General features: G+C 49.5%; 1 protein-coding gene across 16 annotated transcripts in view; it reads left to right on the top strand.

The window, feature by feature from the left end:
• PHC2 (polyhomeotic homolog 2) overlaps window positions 1-15,501 on the top strand; it is a 115,121-nt gene that overhangs the window by 81,222 nt on the left and 18,398 nt on the right. For 11 of the 16 annotated variants that reach the window (XM_082685654.1, XM_082685644.1, XM_082685655.1 and 8 more), the window contains 2 exons: window positions 2,356-2,768; window positions 3,021-3,186. In XM_082685654.1, coding sequence (XP_082541780.1) covers window positions 2,356-2,768; window positions 3,021-3,186 — 579 coding nt within the window. Of the gene's footprint in view, window positions 1-1,911; window positions 2,130-2,355; window positions 2,769-3,020; window positions 3,187-7,440; window positions 7,726-8,799; window positions 9,018-14,998; window positions 15,168-15,501 lie in introns of those variants that run through there. The other 5 variants (XM_082685650.1, XM_082685648.1, XM_082685647.1 and 2 more) reach the window with 5 other exon arrangements.

Below are 15,501 nucleotides of genomic sequence, written 5' to 3'. Positions count from 1 at the left end.
GCCTCTGGTTTTCCATGAGCAGCACAGAGGGGAGAGAGTGGGCTAGTGGGATAGACGGTAAGCCCTGGGAGAGCGGGCCAGCGGTTGCTTTCCCAATCCTGGCAATCAAACGTGTACTGTTCCTAACTGTACTCTGTGCACTGGACATTTAGAACCCTTTTCCTCTCTAACCTTTTCACCACCTTATACATCCAGAATTTTAAACTACCTTTCTATGATAGCCACCCCCATCAGATTAGAGCTGGGAGCTACTCCTGTGCTCACCTCACCCAAACCTCCGCTTCAGAGAAAACTCTGAATCCCTGCGAAGGAGGAGGACCCGCTTCTGTGGGTCCCACACAGCTGGGGAGTGGCAGGACATGCCTCCGACACTCTGCTCCCTGCCCCACACCCACACCCGCACCCATGCTTGCCTCAGGTGGGCAGCCCCTGCAGCGGAGACTGGTCCCGGGGCAGGACTTCGTGACTCTGTACTGAGAGGCAGAAAGGTCTGCCTGAGTTCTCAGGGATGGCGCCCATCCTCCTGCAGGTCTTTGTGGCCGCTCAAGCCTAATGGGGCCCTGCGTGGCATCTGCCGGACCTCCCGGACGCCTTATCAACAGTCATCTCAGAAAGTCCTGATTGTCTATATTGCCTGATTAACAGTCTTTGCCTACTGAGGCTCTGAGCTCTTTAATGTGGAACTGGGAGGCAAGGCTTCCATTGGAGGCAGGGGCAATTTATAATCACCAAATGCCTACTGGCCATTTCCATTTCTATGTGCCACCAATCACCTCAAACCCTGCGCATTTCTCTAAAACCCCTGTGCCCTGTCTCTTCCTACAGTGGTCAGTCACCAGGGGCCACGTGTCGTTTCCCCTTCACACCTCTTCTTAACTTTCTTTCCTTCCCTTTCCACTCCGATGGGCCTTCTGCTTGGAACTCTGTATTGGGCTGTGACGAGATTGTTGGAAACGTTATGGGTCGACAGACAAAATTTAAGAAAGAAGCCCCTGTCCCCAATTCAGTTTGAAATCTGCTTGCTTTCCACCTGTCAGGATCACAGGATTCTTTTAAAATGTTAGCTCAGGATCCAAAATATGCCTTTATACTATTGGCTGGGCGGCTTTGGTTGTAAAAATCCATTTGTGTGCTTCCTGCTGTGACCCTCTCTGCATTTGCAAGGTACAGTGTCTCTTGCAGTGGCTCCCCAGCTGGGGGAATCTTGGTGGAGGGCCTCTGTCAGGGAAGACAGATTCAGAGGAGCTGCCCTCAGGCTAGGCTGGCCTGGAGGCTACTAAGCAGGGTGAGGAGTAAGGACAATCCGTCTCTGAGCTGACTCTCCGAATCCCTATTATATATAAGAAATGAGCTAGACACTGAATGGATTACTAAAAAAGTGTAAGAATCCCCATCTCAAAGAGTCTGGTTAAAATGGGAGAAGAAAAGGCTAGCGGCACATAGCAACAAATTAATTCCAGTTCAGGACAAGAAGTTTATTTCTTTAGCACCCTCCATCTGACATCAGGCATTAGGCCAGATTCTGGAAAAAGAGATCCAGGATAGTTTCTGACAACAACGGGTTCATGATCTTGAAGGGCAGGCAGCTAAGAAACAATTAGAGTGCACTGTGATACACGTTCTTATGGTAGACCTAAGTCCAGCATACTTTGAGAACCTAAACCAACACTGAAATCATCACTTTAATTATAGCTAGAAATGATCAAGCATGACTGTCTGCCAGGCACTGTGCTATGCACATTGTGTCTTTCTTTTCTTTTCTTTTCTTTTCTTTTTTCTCATTTTATTCACAAAGTTTTTTCTCATTTCATCCCTACAACAACTTTCTGGGCGGGAACTGGTTTTATTTCCGACTTTCGGAAGAGGAAGCGGAGGCCTACAGAGGTTGAGCAGCTAGCTCAAGGCCCCTGTGTATGTAACAGAGTCCAGGACCCCGAGCGCAAGCCTCTTCCTGGAGGAGGCCTAGCCTGAGCAGAGCTAGGGTTGGGTTGGGCAATAGAAGGCCACAGCGATTGCAGGCTTAGAGAAAAGCAAGGGAAGGGCAAGGAAGGGACAGAGAACATGGCACACTGTTGAATCCAGGGCTCCTCCGATCCGCTGGCCTGGTCCAAGAAAGCTTCCCAGAAGAGGTGAGTTTTGCACTGGGCTCTGACGGGCTGCCTGAGGGAACAAGACTTCAGCCCTGGAGGAAGGCAAGGAAACAGAGAAAGTTAAAGTGAAAGCTGAAAGAGATCAAAGGCCGAGACCTTGAGTCTGGGAAGCTGTTCTGTTGTGGAGGTGGGAGGGGCAGAGTGGGAGCCTTGGCAGAAGAGGAGGTCGAGCTGTGCCCCCTGACCTGGTCTGTCCCCCCTTCAGCTTATGCTCAGCTGCAACCGCACCAGCTCCTTTCGCAGCCGCCCTCAAAGCACCTGCAGCCGCAGTTTGTGCTCCAGCCGCAGCCCCAGCAGCCAGCGCCGCCACCGCCACAGCAGTCCCGGCCAGCACTCCAGGCCCAGTCCCATCCCCAGCTCGCCTCTGTCCCTCCCAGCCTGACCCTGCAGCCCAGCCCCGAAGCCCACGCCCGGCCACTAGGCCCAGTTACTCCCGCCCTGCCTCTCCAGTGCCCCACGACCAATCTGCACAAGGCTGGCGGCACCCAGCAGTGTCACCCTCCCACGCCGGACGCTGGGCCTCACAACGGATACCCCGAGGGCCTGGCCCACACCCCTCAGCGCAGGTTCCAGCATGCTTCAGCTGTCATCTTACAACTGCAGCCTGCCTCACCAGTGGTGAGTGAGCCAGTGCCAGCATCCCGGGAACAGGCGGGAAGACGCATCTCAGGCAATGCCATAGCGCCCGCATGCATGCGTTTTGCTCAAAGTCCCCTCTGGGTGGTCCAAGAAAGCCCGGGACCCCTCCCTCATTGGGGGCTGGTTGAACCTTAACATCCTTGCCTGCTCTCCAGACTTGGAAACAGGGGAAGTATCTGAGGATGTAGAGGCCACGTGTGAGCAGATGATCTCTGTCATGTCCCTTCACAGCCCCAGCAATGCGCCACGGATGACTGGAAGGAAGCAGTACCCGGGGAGAAGAGTGTGCCCGAGACTCAGTCTGGCCCATCGCCCCATCAACAGGCCATCATCACTGCCATGCCTGGAGGCCTGCCCGTCCCCAAGAGCCCTAACATCCAGCAGTCCCCAGCTCACGGTATGAAGTGCAGTGGGGCCCTCGAGGGAGGGGAGTCAGTTGGCCTTCCTGGCCATCCCCTGGCACATTTCACTTGGGCATCTAGCCTGGGCGGGTAAACCACGGCCAGCCCGGAAGTCAACAAGGAAGTTGGGTGGGTGGAAACAGAGGGAGTGGAGGGAAATGGGAAGACGAACCAAAAGGTAAGAAAGGGGACTCAGAAGATATAAAAGGAGACAGAAAGCAAAGGAGAGTCGAAGGATCTAGATCCAGACTCTGAGGCCTACATGTCTTTTGCTGTCAGGTGTATCTGCATATCCATATGGCAAGTTGAAAGTTCAGGCAGGTTTCCAGTTGTCTCAATTCTCTGCTTCACTTGCTCGGAGAAGGAGTTTTTGAAATTGGAAATATGACAAATGGCTACCATGGAACAAAAGATATGGCAAATGCCTAGGGGGAGCCAGAAGGGGATTCAGCATGAGTTCAGCTCATGGAAAGCCTCTTGGAAAGAACTGCTCAGCTCCGGGATCCCATCTCTCTGTGAGTGCCCAGTGACAAATGGCCTTCTCCATGCCTGGGCTTCAGGACACTCTGCTGGATCCCTCTACCCCGATGGGAGAGTCACAGCATGACCTCTGGGCCCCCTCTCTGCTGGTGTGCAATCTTGGCCCAGATCTGTGACATTTTGACATTCTCTGACATTCAAAGGCCACCTCCAACTCAGGGAGGCAGTTCCAGTCATCGGTCTTCATGTGTGCTGGGAGTCAGTATGGGGAGAGCCAAGAGACAAAGTGTTTGGAAACTCAAGAAGGAGAAATGAGAAGAAAAGCACTTGGGGACAAAGTAGAGGAAAAGGGCTATCAGTGTCCTGTTAGAGGAAAAGGGCTATCAGTGTCCTGTAAGGAATAGAGATGGGATCAAGGAAAAGGAAAGCAAAAGAATATGGAGAAAGAACATCAGGAAAATTAAAGGACAGGAACGAGACCATCCGTTCTCTTGGCACACTTACAATAATAAGGGCTTTACCAGTTTGAAAAGCAGCCCATTCCATTGTGGAGTTTCTCTAATTGTCAGAAAGTTGCTCTTCAAATTAAGCCAAAACCAGATCTCCTGGAACTTCCACCACTGGCCATGAATGTCTGGTGAATTGTAATAGGGTCCATCTCCTGCAGTGTTTGTAGATAGTTACCAGGTCTCTTTCCTCTCTTTCCCATTAAAAAAGGGATAATCTCCAGACTGCAAATCTGAGACCTCCCCACCCCCCAGCCCATCCCATGTTAAGACCTCCCATTCCCACCACCATCTGGTCATTCTTGTTTAGCCACATTCCACCTTTGCATTAATTATCCCAAAGTGTGAGTCCCTGAATGAAGCACAGTAATTCCAAATAGAAGAAGCCACTAGCCACCATTGGTTGGCACCTGGTCCTAGCTTTCTACGCACTTCAAGGGGCAGGACTGTTTCGCAGATCTGCTTGGTATGGTAAGGAGGAGCTGAGATTTGTTTGCACATCCACTAGGTGCCAAGTACTGTTCTAAGTTTTCCTTCCCTCACTCATGATAACCCTGAGAGATAAATATTATTGTCCCCATGATTCGGAGGAGGATATAAAAGCCTGTAGAGGGTCCAGGTCACACTGCTATGAAAGGGCAGAGTCCTGACTGGCTGGAAGCATAACTCCCTCACCTTCCTGCTCGTGCGCAGTAGCTCCTCCCATCCAGAGGAATGCACCGTGTCACCTGAATCCCTGAGGGCTGGGTTTGGGGTTTATTTTTGTTTTTAAGGTTTCTTTTTACGCAGACTGCTATCATTCCAGGTCTCCACAGTCTCAAACTTGTACAATTTGTATCTTGAGCCAAAATATAGTTAATTATGTCTATTAAATGTTATCTTGTGAATTCAGCCTGTAGTTCCTGCCCAGCAAGAACATAGTTAATAGCTGATATTTATTAAGCCCTCTCTGCGGAGGCTTCATGTGTATTTCCTCGTTTAGTCCTGACAGTGATCCTATGAGGTAGGAAGGGCTTTTATCATCCCCACTTTAAAGATAGGAGAACAGAGACACAGAATCAGTGAGGGGAGAGAAATGGTTTTGATCTGGATTTTGTGATTCTTTCTATTAGCTCCTCTGCTTGACTTTGCCATCTGTAAATCATATAGCGTGTTCTCTTTGTCTTTAACCAACATGCTGATAGAAATGTTGAATAGGACCCGACTGAGGACACATGCTTTGTCTGCAGGTTGGTGGTAATATACATTCCTTGATCAAGTACTTGTTATCCAGTGACTCTTACTGAACTGACACTCACCTTTCTCTCTCTTCTCTCTAAACCTCTCAAAAATCTCTTTTTGAAATCTATACTTACAACAGCATCCTGTTCTTGAGGTACTATCTAATGAGAGAAGTAAGCTTTGCACAGCGGAAACAACTGTGAGCCACCCAAGACTTAAATATTATCCATTCTATTCATGTTCAAATACCTGCTCCATGCAAAGCACTGTGGGCTGGGAGGTAATAGACATAGAGAAATAAGGTCCGTGCCCTACCTTCCAGGAGCTTAAGGTCTACCGGGAAAGACAAGAAATGCACAGGAAGCAAACACAATAAACCAAAATATGATAAATGCCATAGAAGGATTATAGGTAAGTGCTTTAAAAGCTGAGAGGGAAGAGTTAGCACCAAGTAGAGATTTTCAAGATAGATTGCCGAGAGGAAGTGGCATTGTTGAGAGCAGGGGCTGGCAAACTACATCCCAAGGGTCAAATCCATCACATGCCAGTTTTTGAAAACTATTAAATAATGGTTTTTACATTAAAAAAATTTTTTAAGAATCAAAAGAATGCTTCATGATATGTGAAAATTATGTGAAATCTAAATTTCAGTGTCCATAACTGAAGTTTTATTGGAACGCAGCCGCACTTATTCATGTGTGTATTGCCTGTGACTGCTGTCTAGCTACCATCGCAGAGCTGAATAGTAAGTGTCAAGCCCTGGATATACTTTCTGCTGCAAAGTCTAAAATATTTGCTCTCTGGTTCCTTACAGGAAAAAGTTTGCCGACCTCTGTTCCTGAGACTAGAACTTGAAGGATAAGTTGGACCTAGATATGTACAGTTGGGAAAAAGTCAATCTAGGAGGGACTAAAAGAAGTAAAGGTAGGGAGGCAGGAAAGCGTGGGCCTGTTTGGGAACTAGAGAAGTTGAGTGTTCTATCGCATGTTATCTTTGTTTGTAAGTATAAGAAATGCCATGTTTCCCAAAGGAAATGGGAATGTTAACGAACGAAGACTTTGAAAGTTTCGAGAATTCGAAAGATAGTAGAGGGGAGGGAAGAGGAAAGGGAGAAGAGGGGGGGAAGTAAGCAATCGGCATATAAAATAAATGTAAGACGCAGAAACCAAGAAAAAGGGATGAGACCTGAAGGGGGAAAGCGGAGCGGTGGGGGCAGAGGGAGAAGAAGAATGCTTAAAAAGGCAAGAAAATTGGAAAATATTTGGAAAAAAAAGGAGACGTCACGCATGAAGGGAGAAGTCCATGCCGTCTATTCCTGGTATAGCTGGGGGTGGGGCGTGAAATGGGCGAGTCACCTTGCACATCTCTTGTATCTCCCACAGCTCCTAGCATATCTAGTGAATGAGTGTGCTTCGCCATGACGATTCAGTTTAAATCAGTGTGGTTTAGGAAAAGAAGTAGCATTTATTGGGCTCCAACTGTGTGCCAGGCACTGCAGGCAATTTGTGTAAATGTCCTCAGTTAACCTTCACAGTAAGCCCGAAGAGTAGGCATTATCCCGGTTTATGGAGGTGTAACTGGGTCACTTTGGTCATTACTTAACTTCTCTGATCCTCAGTTCCCAGTGGGGAGAATAATGACTACTTGTAGGGTTATTGTGAAGCCTAAGTGGGAATGCGTGCGCGGAGGGCTTGACACATACTAAGCACTCGATTACCGCTAGTCGTTATTATTATTGCCTCCGAATTGGCCGGGCGGGAGTCAACAGTCCGCCACGCCACTGGGGACTTCTGACGGGCGGCGGGCAGATGGCCTCGCCGCGCGGCGCCGGCCTCCCTAAACTTACGTCCCTAACCCGCCGCCCCGTTCTGGGCGCCTTCCGGAGGGCGAGGGGCGGAGTCGGCGCGGCCGCACAAAGGAAGCCCGCGGCCCGGCTTCCGCGCCGGCGCCCCGCCTCCCGGAGGCCCCGCCCCGCGCGGCCAGGCCCCGCCCCGCCCCCGCGCCCCGCCCCCGGCGGAGGCGGCCGCGGGAGCCCTGCCGGGACGCGCCGCATTGTCTCCGCGGCGGCTGCAGCCCTCGAGCGCCCGCCGCGCGCGCGCAATCCGGCCGCCGCCCGCGCCCCCGCCCCGGCCTCGCGCCCCCGCCGCCCTTTGTTGACGCCGGCCAGGCCGGTGCGGTCGGATGCGCCGCGGCAGCCCCGGGCCCCGGCTCGGAGGCTCCCGGCGGAGAGGAGGCGGCCCGCTCGGGCCCGGGACCCCGCGCGAGGCGGCGCCCGGCCGAGGGGCTGCGTAGGCCCCGCCCGGCCAGGCCCAGCCGGGCCCTGGACAGGTCAGTGCCCGTGGCGGGGGAGGGGTTCTCGCCAGGAGGGGGCCCGCGGCCGGCGCTCGTCGCGCGCGAAGCCGGGCACCGCCCTCCGGTGCCACTCCCGGCCCCGGCCTGCTCGGCTGCCAGGCCGTGCCAGCCCGCGACTCTCGGCCTCTCGGCGCCTGGGAGGTGTCTGCGCCTCCCCCCCTCGCGGGGACCCTGTCTGCCCCGCACTCCCCCGGAAGCCGCTGTGTCAACCTCGGCGTGCCAGACGCTTCCGTGTGTGTCCGCGCCCTTGCCCCCGGTCCCCGCAACCCCACCCCCACCCCACCCCCGTCCTCCCGGGACGGCGGTTTACCCGGGGATGGACGGGCCGTTTAGGGGCAGGGCTGCTGGCATCCGCTGCGCTCTGTTGGTAGGGGACTACCTAGCTTGGAGGGCCTGCGGCTTCGCCTGAGAGTTTTGTTTTTAATCTAGTTCAGTCTCACGAGGTTTTTAATTGGATGGGAAGGACAAGCTGTTCTGTGTCTGTCCTGTCTTCCATTTTTAGAAGAGCATTTTCTCTCTTTCCCATGCCAAATGAAGGTATGCTGAAATGCGGATTCCTTACATAAAAATCGGATTTGTGAGATTTCTCTGTTTAGATTGAAGTCCGCAGAGATGGAAATAATTTCCCCAAGGTCAGGTTGCAAACTAATGGTGAAGCCACAGTCCGAACTCCTGGCCCCTGACTCCTCCTGTATGCGGGGATACCCCCAGTCCGTACCGGCCATACCCCCACCATCCCAACCCTCTGCGTCCTTTCCCCACCCCTGCCTACAGTACTTAAACCGATTTCACTGACATACTTTCAGTTCTGATCAACTTTCCTTTCCTCCCTACTCCATACCCAGAATGTTCCCCTTCCTCTAGTGTGGTCTACAGACAGAGTCTCTTCTATTTTTTTTTCCTGGTTTACAGATCAGTGACAGCTTTCCCCTCAGACATCTCCCATCCTAGGGCTCTAATCCCCTCCATTAGCATATTGGGCCCAGAGGATCCCTTGTTGTGAAATAAGCAACCGACCTAAATCCGCCATATGTCCCCGATTTTTCTAGGACAGCCCCAATTTGAAATATTCCATCCCATTGTCTGCCCGAGTGTCTTGATTTTTGGTTTAGAATATAATGTCACTTTAAGTGTATCAGACCCTGCTGTCCTGGCCTTTTCCAGCCATTTGGCTCTGAGGCATAGCTGGGTAATCCAATTATCATTCACCTGGGATTTTTCTTCCCCTCCTGAGTCAACCCAAATGTTGGAACTGCCAGGATCTCTAGGTGAGTCTGAAAATTACAGGCTAATGAAGCAAGGAAATGCCTTCTTGCTCCTGTATTTCTCCCCTGCTTCTGCCCTCCCCATCGCTGATTCTAGCGCAGGCAGCAGACCTGTGGCAGTGTCTGATAATTAGGGCTTAGGTTTAGGTCACAGGGAGGTAGGGCTTCGTATGATTTCGCCTGTAAAATAGGAAGAAAGTAACTTACCATGTTGGTTATAGGGTAGGAGATTCTGTTTGGAAATCTTAAGGTACCTGCACAGCAAAATAGTTTTGGTCTCACACACTTTGGCATCAACACACTTTTATTAGGCTCCTGCTTCATATAAAGCACTGCGCTAGGCATTGTGGAGACTATAAAAGTGCTTTTCCCACATAGCCCCCAGTATCTGGAGATCTGTATTTGGAAGTACCCACACTTTTGAGTCAGCTGATAAACTGTGTTTCCCACTATTTCTGTACCTGAATTCTAGTCCCTGCAGGGCAGGAACCAGAGTTTCTGGTTTGGCTCATTCACAGGGGCTGGCTTGTTTTACAGAGGGTCCAGCAGATGGGTAATGGTGCTCTCTTGGCACCTGCCCTTTCCAGGCGCTCTGCATTATCACGTGTGCCCTGCCCACCCAGGATCTGTTTCCCAGCTTGTCTGTACACCCTGGAAGAATAGATGCCCTTTTTTCTCCAGCCTTGATCTTGAGAAAGTAGGTAGTTTCTTGGTGTACATTTCTGTTGGTCTTGGTTGGTTTCTGTTACCCAACTGTGTTCGCTTGAGCAGTCTCTCCTGTTATCACTCCTTATTTTTAAAGCTATTGTTTTACTGAGATGTGGTACATAGATGCTTAAAGAATATTGGTGTTCCATCATGTTCTCACCTCCCAGCCTTTTCCACCTCTCTTCCACGTCTTGACTTAATTTCTAATTTACCTTTGTCAGGCATACTCAATGTATATTACTTCCACTTCCCTCAAAGTAAGGCGGAAACTCTGGCTCTTCTTCTTTCTGTCCCAATACTGATTCTCTTAGCTGTAGGACTCATCAGCCATTGTCTCTCTCCATTTCAGTGGAGGATAAGCTTTTAGGAAGGTGTTGTTATGCTTCTCCAGACCTGTCTCCTCTGTCACTGACTTACTAGTCTAAACTGATTGATCCTGAGACTTCTCTTCCTGCCACCAGGCCCCCTCCCCCATCTGTGACCCTGTGCCTGTTAACTTGCTCTGGCTCAGCCCCAGAATCCACTCTTTTTCAGACCACATCCTTTTTCCTGCCTTACTCATTTCCTGTCTCAGATACTTTGGATCCTTTAATTCTGATCTTTCCAAGGGGAAGAGAATAAACTAAGAGAAGAGGAATAAGTGGATAGATGATCTTACAAAACTGAAGTGTTCTTTCTCACTCTTACACAGGCTTTCCCCTCCCTAGGTTTTTTTGTTTAAGAGAAAGAGACATGATGACTGTCTCAGAATTAAGAACTTCCACCTGTGAGTCCATGTCTTTTTGTCTTTTTTTTTTTTTCCTTTTATGAATGTGTAAAGAGGATAATTTAGAGTCTTATTAAACTCTTCCTCTAAGTCTCTGTCCCCCTTTGGGCTGTGGACCTCATACGAGACATTTGGTAACTATTTGCCCAATAAAGTTCAGCCACTTCCTATCACAGTCCTTCACCTTCAGCTAGGGTGGATCAGTAAGCCAAAATAAAATTTAAATTACAAAAACTAGGGACCAGGATGGTGGTTCCAGTTCTGGTAATACTGTTGCACATCAGTATGATATTTCCCAATCCCCCCCCCCCCGCATCTTTCTTGTGTTATTCCAAGTTTATAGTAAAGTTCTCCTCGCTGTTCAGTGTCATATAATCTCCAAGTAGATTTGGTCCCATCCTAAAAAGGGTTCTCTTCTGAAAATATACATTCACTAGAGAGGAGAGTAGGGTAATGAGAATAAGGAGTCTTCATAAGTGATATTTTCTCATTTATCCCCCTTGTTTTGTGCCATTTTGCAACTAGAAGATGAAGATGATGACTCTGTGTGGTTGGGAGGAATCTCACCAAAGTGGTTGTAGATGCTATTGTGTTTTCCATACACACACACCCTCCCTGGAAAAGCAGGGTGAGGACTGGCTGCCTTATGCAATCTGCCCCCAGGAGGCCTTTGTACCAGTAACAGGAATGACACTCCCGGAGTGACTTGGCACCTTGTTTGGTGGAAAGCAAAGCTGGCCTACCCCGCAAGGTAGATATATGAACATATGTAGATTTGTATTTTAAACGTTTTTATGGTATAGTTTAAACTATAATGTGAGTCACCACTTAAAGATTGATTCTGAGTATGTTTTCTCTTAAAAAAGAAGTGTGCCTGTTTAAGAGTACTTAATCTCAGATGTAGGTTTCATTTTGAGCATTAACTTATTTCAGAATTTCAGTTTGAATTACCAGCTGCCTCAGACCACTGATTCGAGAAACCCAGAGGGAGGGCACCCCTAGTTCAACTTTATGACACTTGGGGAATTGTTAGGAAAATAATCAACCATTTGTTTAACCAAGACAAAAATCTTACAGATTCTGAACTTTTTCCTGTCAATAACAAAGTAGAATGTGATTGATAGTCAAGAAATGGCCTGTTTTATAGTTAATCTAGAGTTATACAGTTAAGAATGTTAGTTTTTGGAGAAAGAAAGTGTAGTAAGAAACATAGCACATAATTTGGTAAATTGTGTGATTCATCGTAAGACCCATCTCAGCCAGCATGATAAACTTAATAGGGTTTTTTTTTCCCTTCCCCTTCCAGATTATTTATAGTTAGTGAAAAAGGATGTGCTTTCCTTTTCTTTCAATTTCCAAATAGTTTTTTTTTTTTTTTTTAGTTTAGATAAGTCCAAAATAAGAGCACCTTCTTTTGACTCATCAAAGAAAGGATTATTTTTTTTTAAAGATTTTATTTATTTATTTGACAGAGAGAAATCACAAGTAGATGGAGAGGCAGGCAGAGAGAGAGAGAGGGAAGCAGGCTCCCTGCTGAGCAGAGAGCCCAATGCGGGCCTCGATCCCAGGACCCTGAGATCATGACCTGAGCCGAAGGCAGCAGCTTAACCCACTGAGCCACCCAGGCGCCCAAAGAAAGGATTATTAAACAGGCATTTCCAGTTTTGAGATAAATCCAGATGCTGAAGACAGTCCCGGGTTGCTAATAAAGCTGCCATTTTTTTTTTTAAGATTTTATTTATTTATTTGATAGAGATCACAAGTAGGCAGAGAGGCAGGCAGAGAGAGAGAGGAGGAAGAAGGCTCCCCACTGAGCAGAGAGCCATATGCGGGGCTCAATCCCAGGACCCTGGGATCATGACCTGAGCTGAAGGCAGAAGCATTAACCCACTGGGCCACCCAGTCACCCCTTAAGGCTGCCTTTAAAGCAAATATCTGGTTCCTGGATGATTTTCTTCTCAGCAGTGAAATTTATCTCTTAAAAGGAGATGCCTGTCAGATGCTATGTCATAGGCAGCTCTTCTCCAGTAGGTTAGGAGGACCAGGCTTGAGACCATTGGCAAGAAAGTGAGAGCTCTTGACCACTGGGGGTTATTGTTAAGGCTTTGCTTGTATGGCTGTTATGTCTCAAATAGCATATAATTATCCCTAGTTACTGATGTCTTCAGCACGTTTGCAACCATCCATATGGGGCCTAAATCCATACAATCTAAATCTATCTTAATCTGTATTTATGCCGTCTATATGGTAAGACACATCTAAACGATCAAAGCAAAGGACACTTTAAATTGAAACAATTTTATTGCCAGTCACATACTGTTTCTACAAAAATCAGTGAAGTTTGTGTTTTCAGGCCTCCAGTGGTCAGTATTAATCTGTTCTATCAGCTGATTAGTAGCAGAATCGTTGCAGACTTAGACAACAGTTTTAGGAAGGAGGAAGGTAATGTTTGCTGGAAGCAGAAATGGTCGGGAGGATTGGTTTGCCAGATAGGTATCATCTGTCCCATTATTTGGGTGAGACAGCTGAGGCTTAGCTTTTCCCCCACTTTCTCTGTCTCCTTCCTCTTCCCTCCCCCCTTCTCCTCCCATTTATCTGAGAATATCAGTGCTCCTGCAGTTGATAAAAAAAAAACAAGGCGGCCTATCAGGCAACCCTGTTGTAATGGCCTTTCCTTATCATCAACCTGAAAATAATTACGGAATTTACTGAACATTTCTAGTTGTCTTTTTTTTTTTTTTTTTTCTTCTTAACTTTCTTAACTGTTAGCCATCTTCCATGATTTTATCTTCAGCCTTTTAAACTATCCTTTTCATGGGCTGCACTATCTCCTGGCTGTGCAGGTTCCATGAGTATACTGCTCTGCAGGTAAAGTGGTTCTTAAATTGCTCCACGTCACCTTGTCTGGCTGCTGGGGTTCTGCACTGTGTGGTACCCTGAGACTCTTGACGAAAGAACTATCTAGAAAGGGAGTGTGGTGGTTGCCTCATCGTTTTGATTAATGAGTGTTGAAGGTGAATTGAGACATTTGGTGTGCCCTGGAGGCAGGTACATTTCTCCTGTGTCGCAGCTGCCACGGTCAAAGTGGAAGGAGCATTTCTTTCTGAAGCCTGACCTCGAGAGGATGAGAACAGGACACCCTGAGTAGACCAGGGTGTCTGAGGAGCAGACTTGGTACCTGAATTTGGGCAGATGGAAGAATTGCTCTGTCCTGGAGCCACGAGAAGCCAGGCTCTGTGAGAGAGAGACTGAGAGATTAAGGCAGGCTTCCAAATATTTCAGGTGTCTGTGATATTAGCCCTCCTAGGGCCAAGTCCGGCCTGTTCCACTGTGCCATTCCTACATTATCTTACTTAATCCTTACTGTGGCCGAGTGAGACAGGTCTAAATACTCGTTTTACATCTAAGGAAACTTAGGCCTCAGGTAACTTATCCACGATTACAAACTGGGATTTAAGCCTCAGGTCTTTCTGGTCCCAGAATCCTAATGGCCATGTTGCACAGCTTCTAAATGAGATCAGTGCCGGGCATCTTCCATATAAAAATTCTAATATTCACCATAACCTTGCAGCAGAGGCAGGATGATCCTCATTTTTACAGATGGGGAGACTAAGGCTCAGAGCACAGATAAATCAAAGGTGGAACCAGAACGCAGAAGATGATCCCAGAGGCACTGGCCCCGACCCAGAGCCAGCACTCCTTCCGCTCTGCCGCTCTGACTTCCATCTTCTGTGATCTCGAGGTCTCAGGTATAGGGTGTCTCCTGCGAGTTCCCAGACGCGTTGTCTTTTGAAGTCCCAGCACCTACTAGAGAACTATGGTGGGAGAATATCTGGGAGTCCCCGACCTCAGCAGCGGATCCCACGGGCCTGGCTCCATCCAAGTAGAAGTCTGGAACCCCTTCCTGACTCCCAGTAGTCAGAGTTAGCCACTGTTCCCTGGTGCCTCGACTTGTCCCCGTGGGCAGTCACCCCTTGGTCCTGCAGGTGCTGCTGCTGCGCTTGGTCCCATTGTGCGAGGACCCTGGCTATCGAGGGCGTCCCTCTGCGGGCTGGGCAGCAGTGCCTGCAGCTGTTTGGAAATCCCCCAGTGCTCCCGTTGTCTGGACCTGCGTGGGGGGAGGGTGGCTGTTCGCTCCATTGAGTCCTTCCTTCAGAGCTGGGGGTGGCAGCTTGGAGAACATTCAGCTGTTTACAATTCAGCTTATGTACACTGTAGCCGGGGCCTGTGGGTGAGTCAGAAGGGCCGCTCTCTCGGCCTGTGTCCTCAGAGCTGGCAGGGAAGTCAGCTGTATGGTAATGGCTGCTGGGGAGGAGGAGGAGCAGCGCCCCCTCCCAGAAGCCCTCCCCAGAGTGTCTCAGCTCAGACGCTTGAGAGCCGAGGAGCAGGACTGCCCTGCAAGCCTCTTAACCCAGACTCAACAAGGTCATTTTGCTGTGACACGGCGAGCAGGTCTGCGGCTGCCTGGCTCGGCCTGGCTTTCATTCTGCTGGCCAGCTCTCCCCACAGGGACCCGGGCGGGGACCCCGAGCCTCATCCCCCTGTGCCTGCTCAGCCCGGTGCCCTGAGGGCCCCTCCTGTCACTGCCAGCTCTTCCCCTCCTGAGAGAGGTGGGTCACAGTGGGCTGCTCTTGCTGGAGCAGGATGGTGACGGCCATAACCTGCTGTGTGTCCTTGAGGTAAGGATTTCTGCCGTGTCCAACAGCTCGCTCCGTAGCAGAAGTGAAAAAGTTAAAACATTGGGCATTGGTGCCTCCTGCCTTCTGGTGCGCGGGGGACATCCCCGGGGTGGGAAGGGACGGGTTATTTCCTGACTAAGAGCTCCTTCTGCGCATGTTTTAGAAGGTCCTGCCTTCCAAATATGTGGCATCCACTCTTGCCTTGGTTCTAAAATGCACTCTTTTCCTCATCTGGAAAATCACTAGACTCCCGGCCCTGTGTGCCCTCGTGCCTGCGATCCAGAATAATCACTCTCCCCTCCCACCCCTGCCACCCCTCCCACCAAGCCCGCTG

Source organism: Mustela nivalis (genome assembly GCF_964662115.1).
Source record: "Mustela nivalis genome assembly, chromosome: 10".
In the NCBI taxonomy this organism is placed as follows: Eukaryota; Metazoa; Chordata; class Mammalia; order Carnivora; family Mustelidae; genus Mustela; species Mustela nivalis.
Note: the sequence above shows the minus strand (reverse complement) of the source record. Positions and strands in the feature narration are given on the sequence as shown.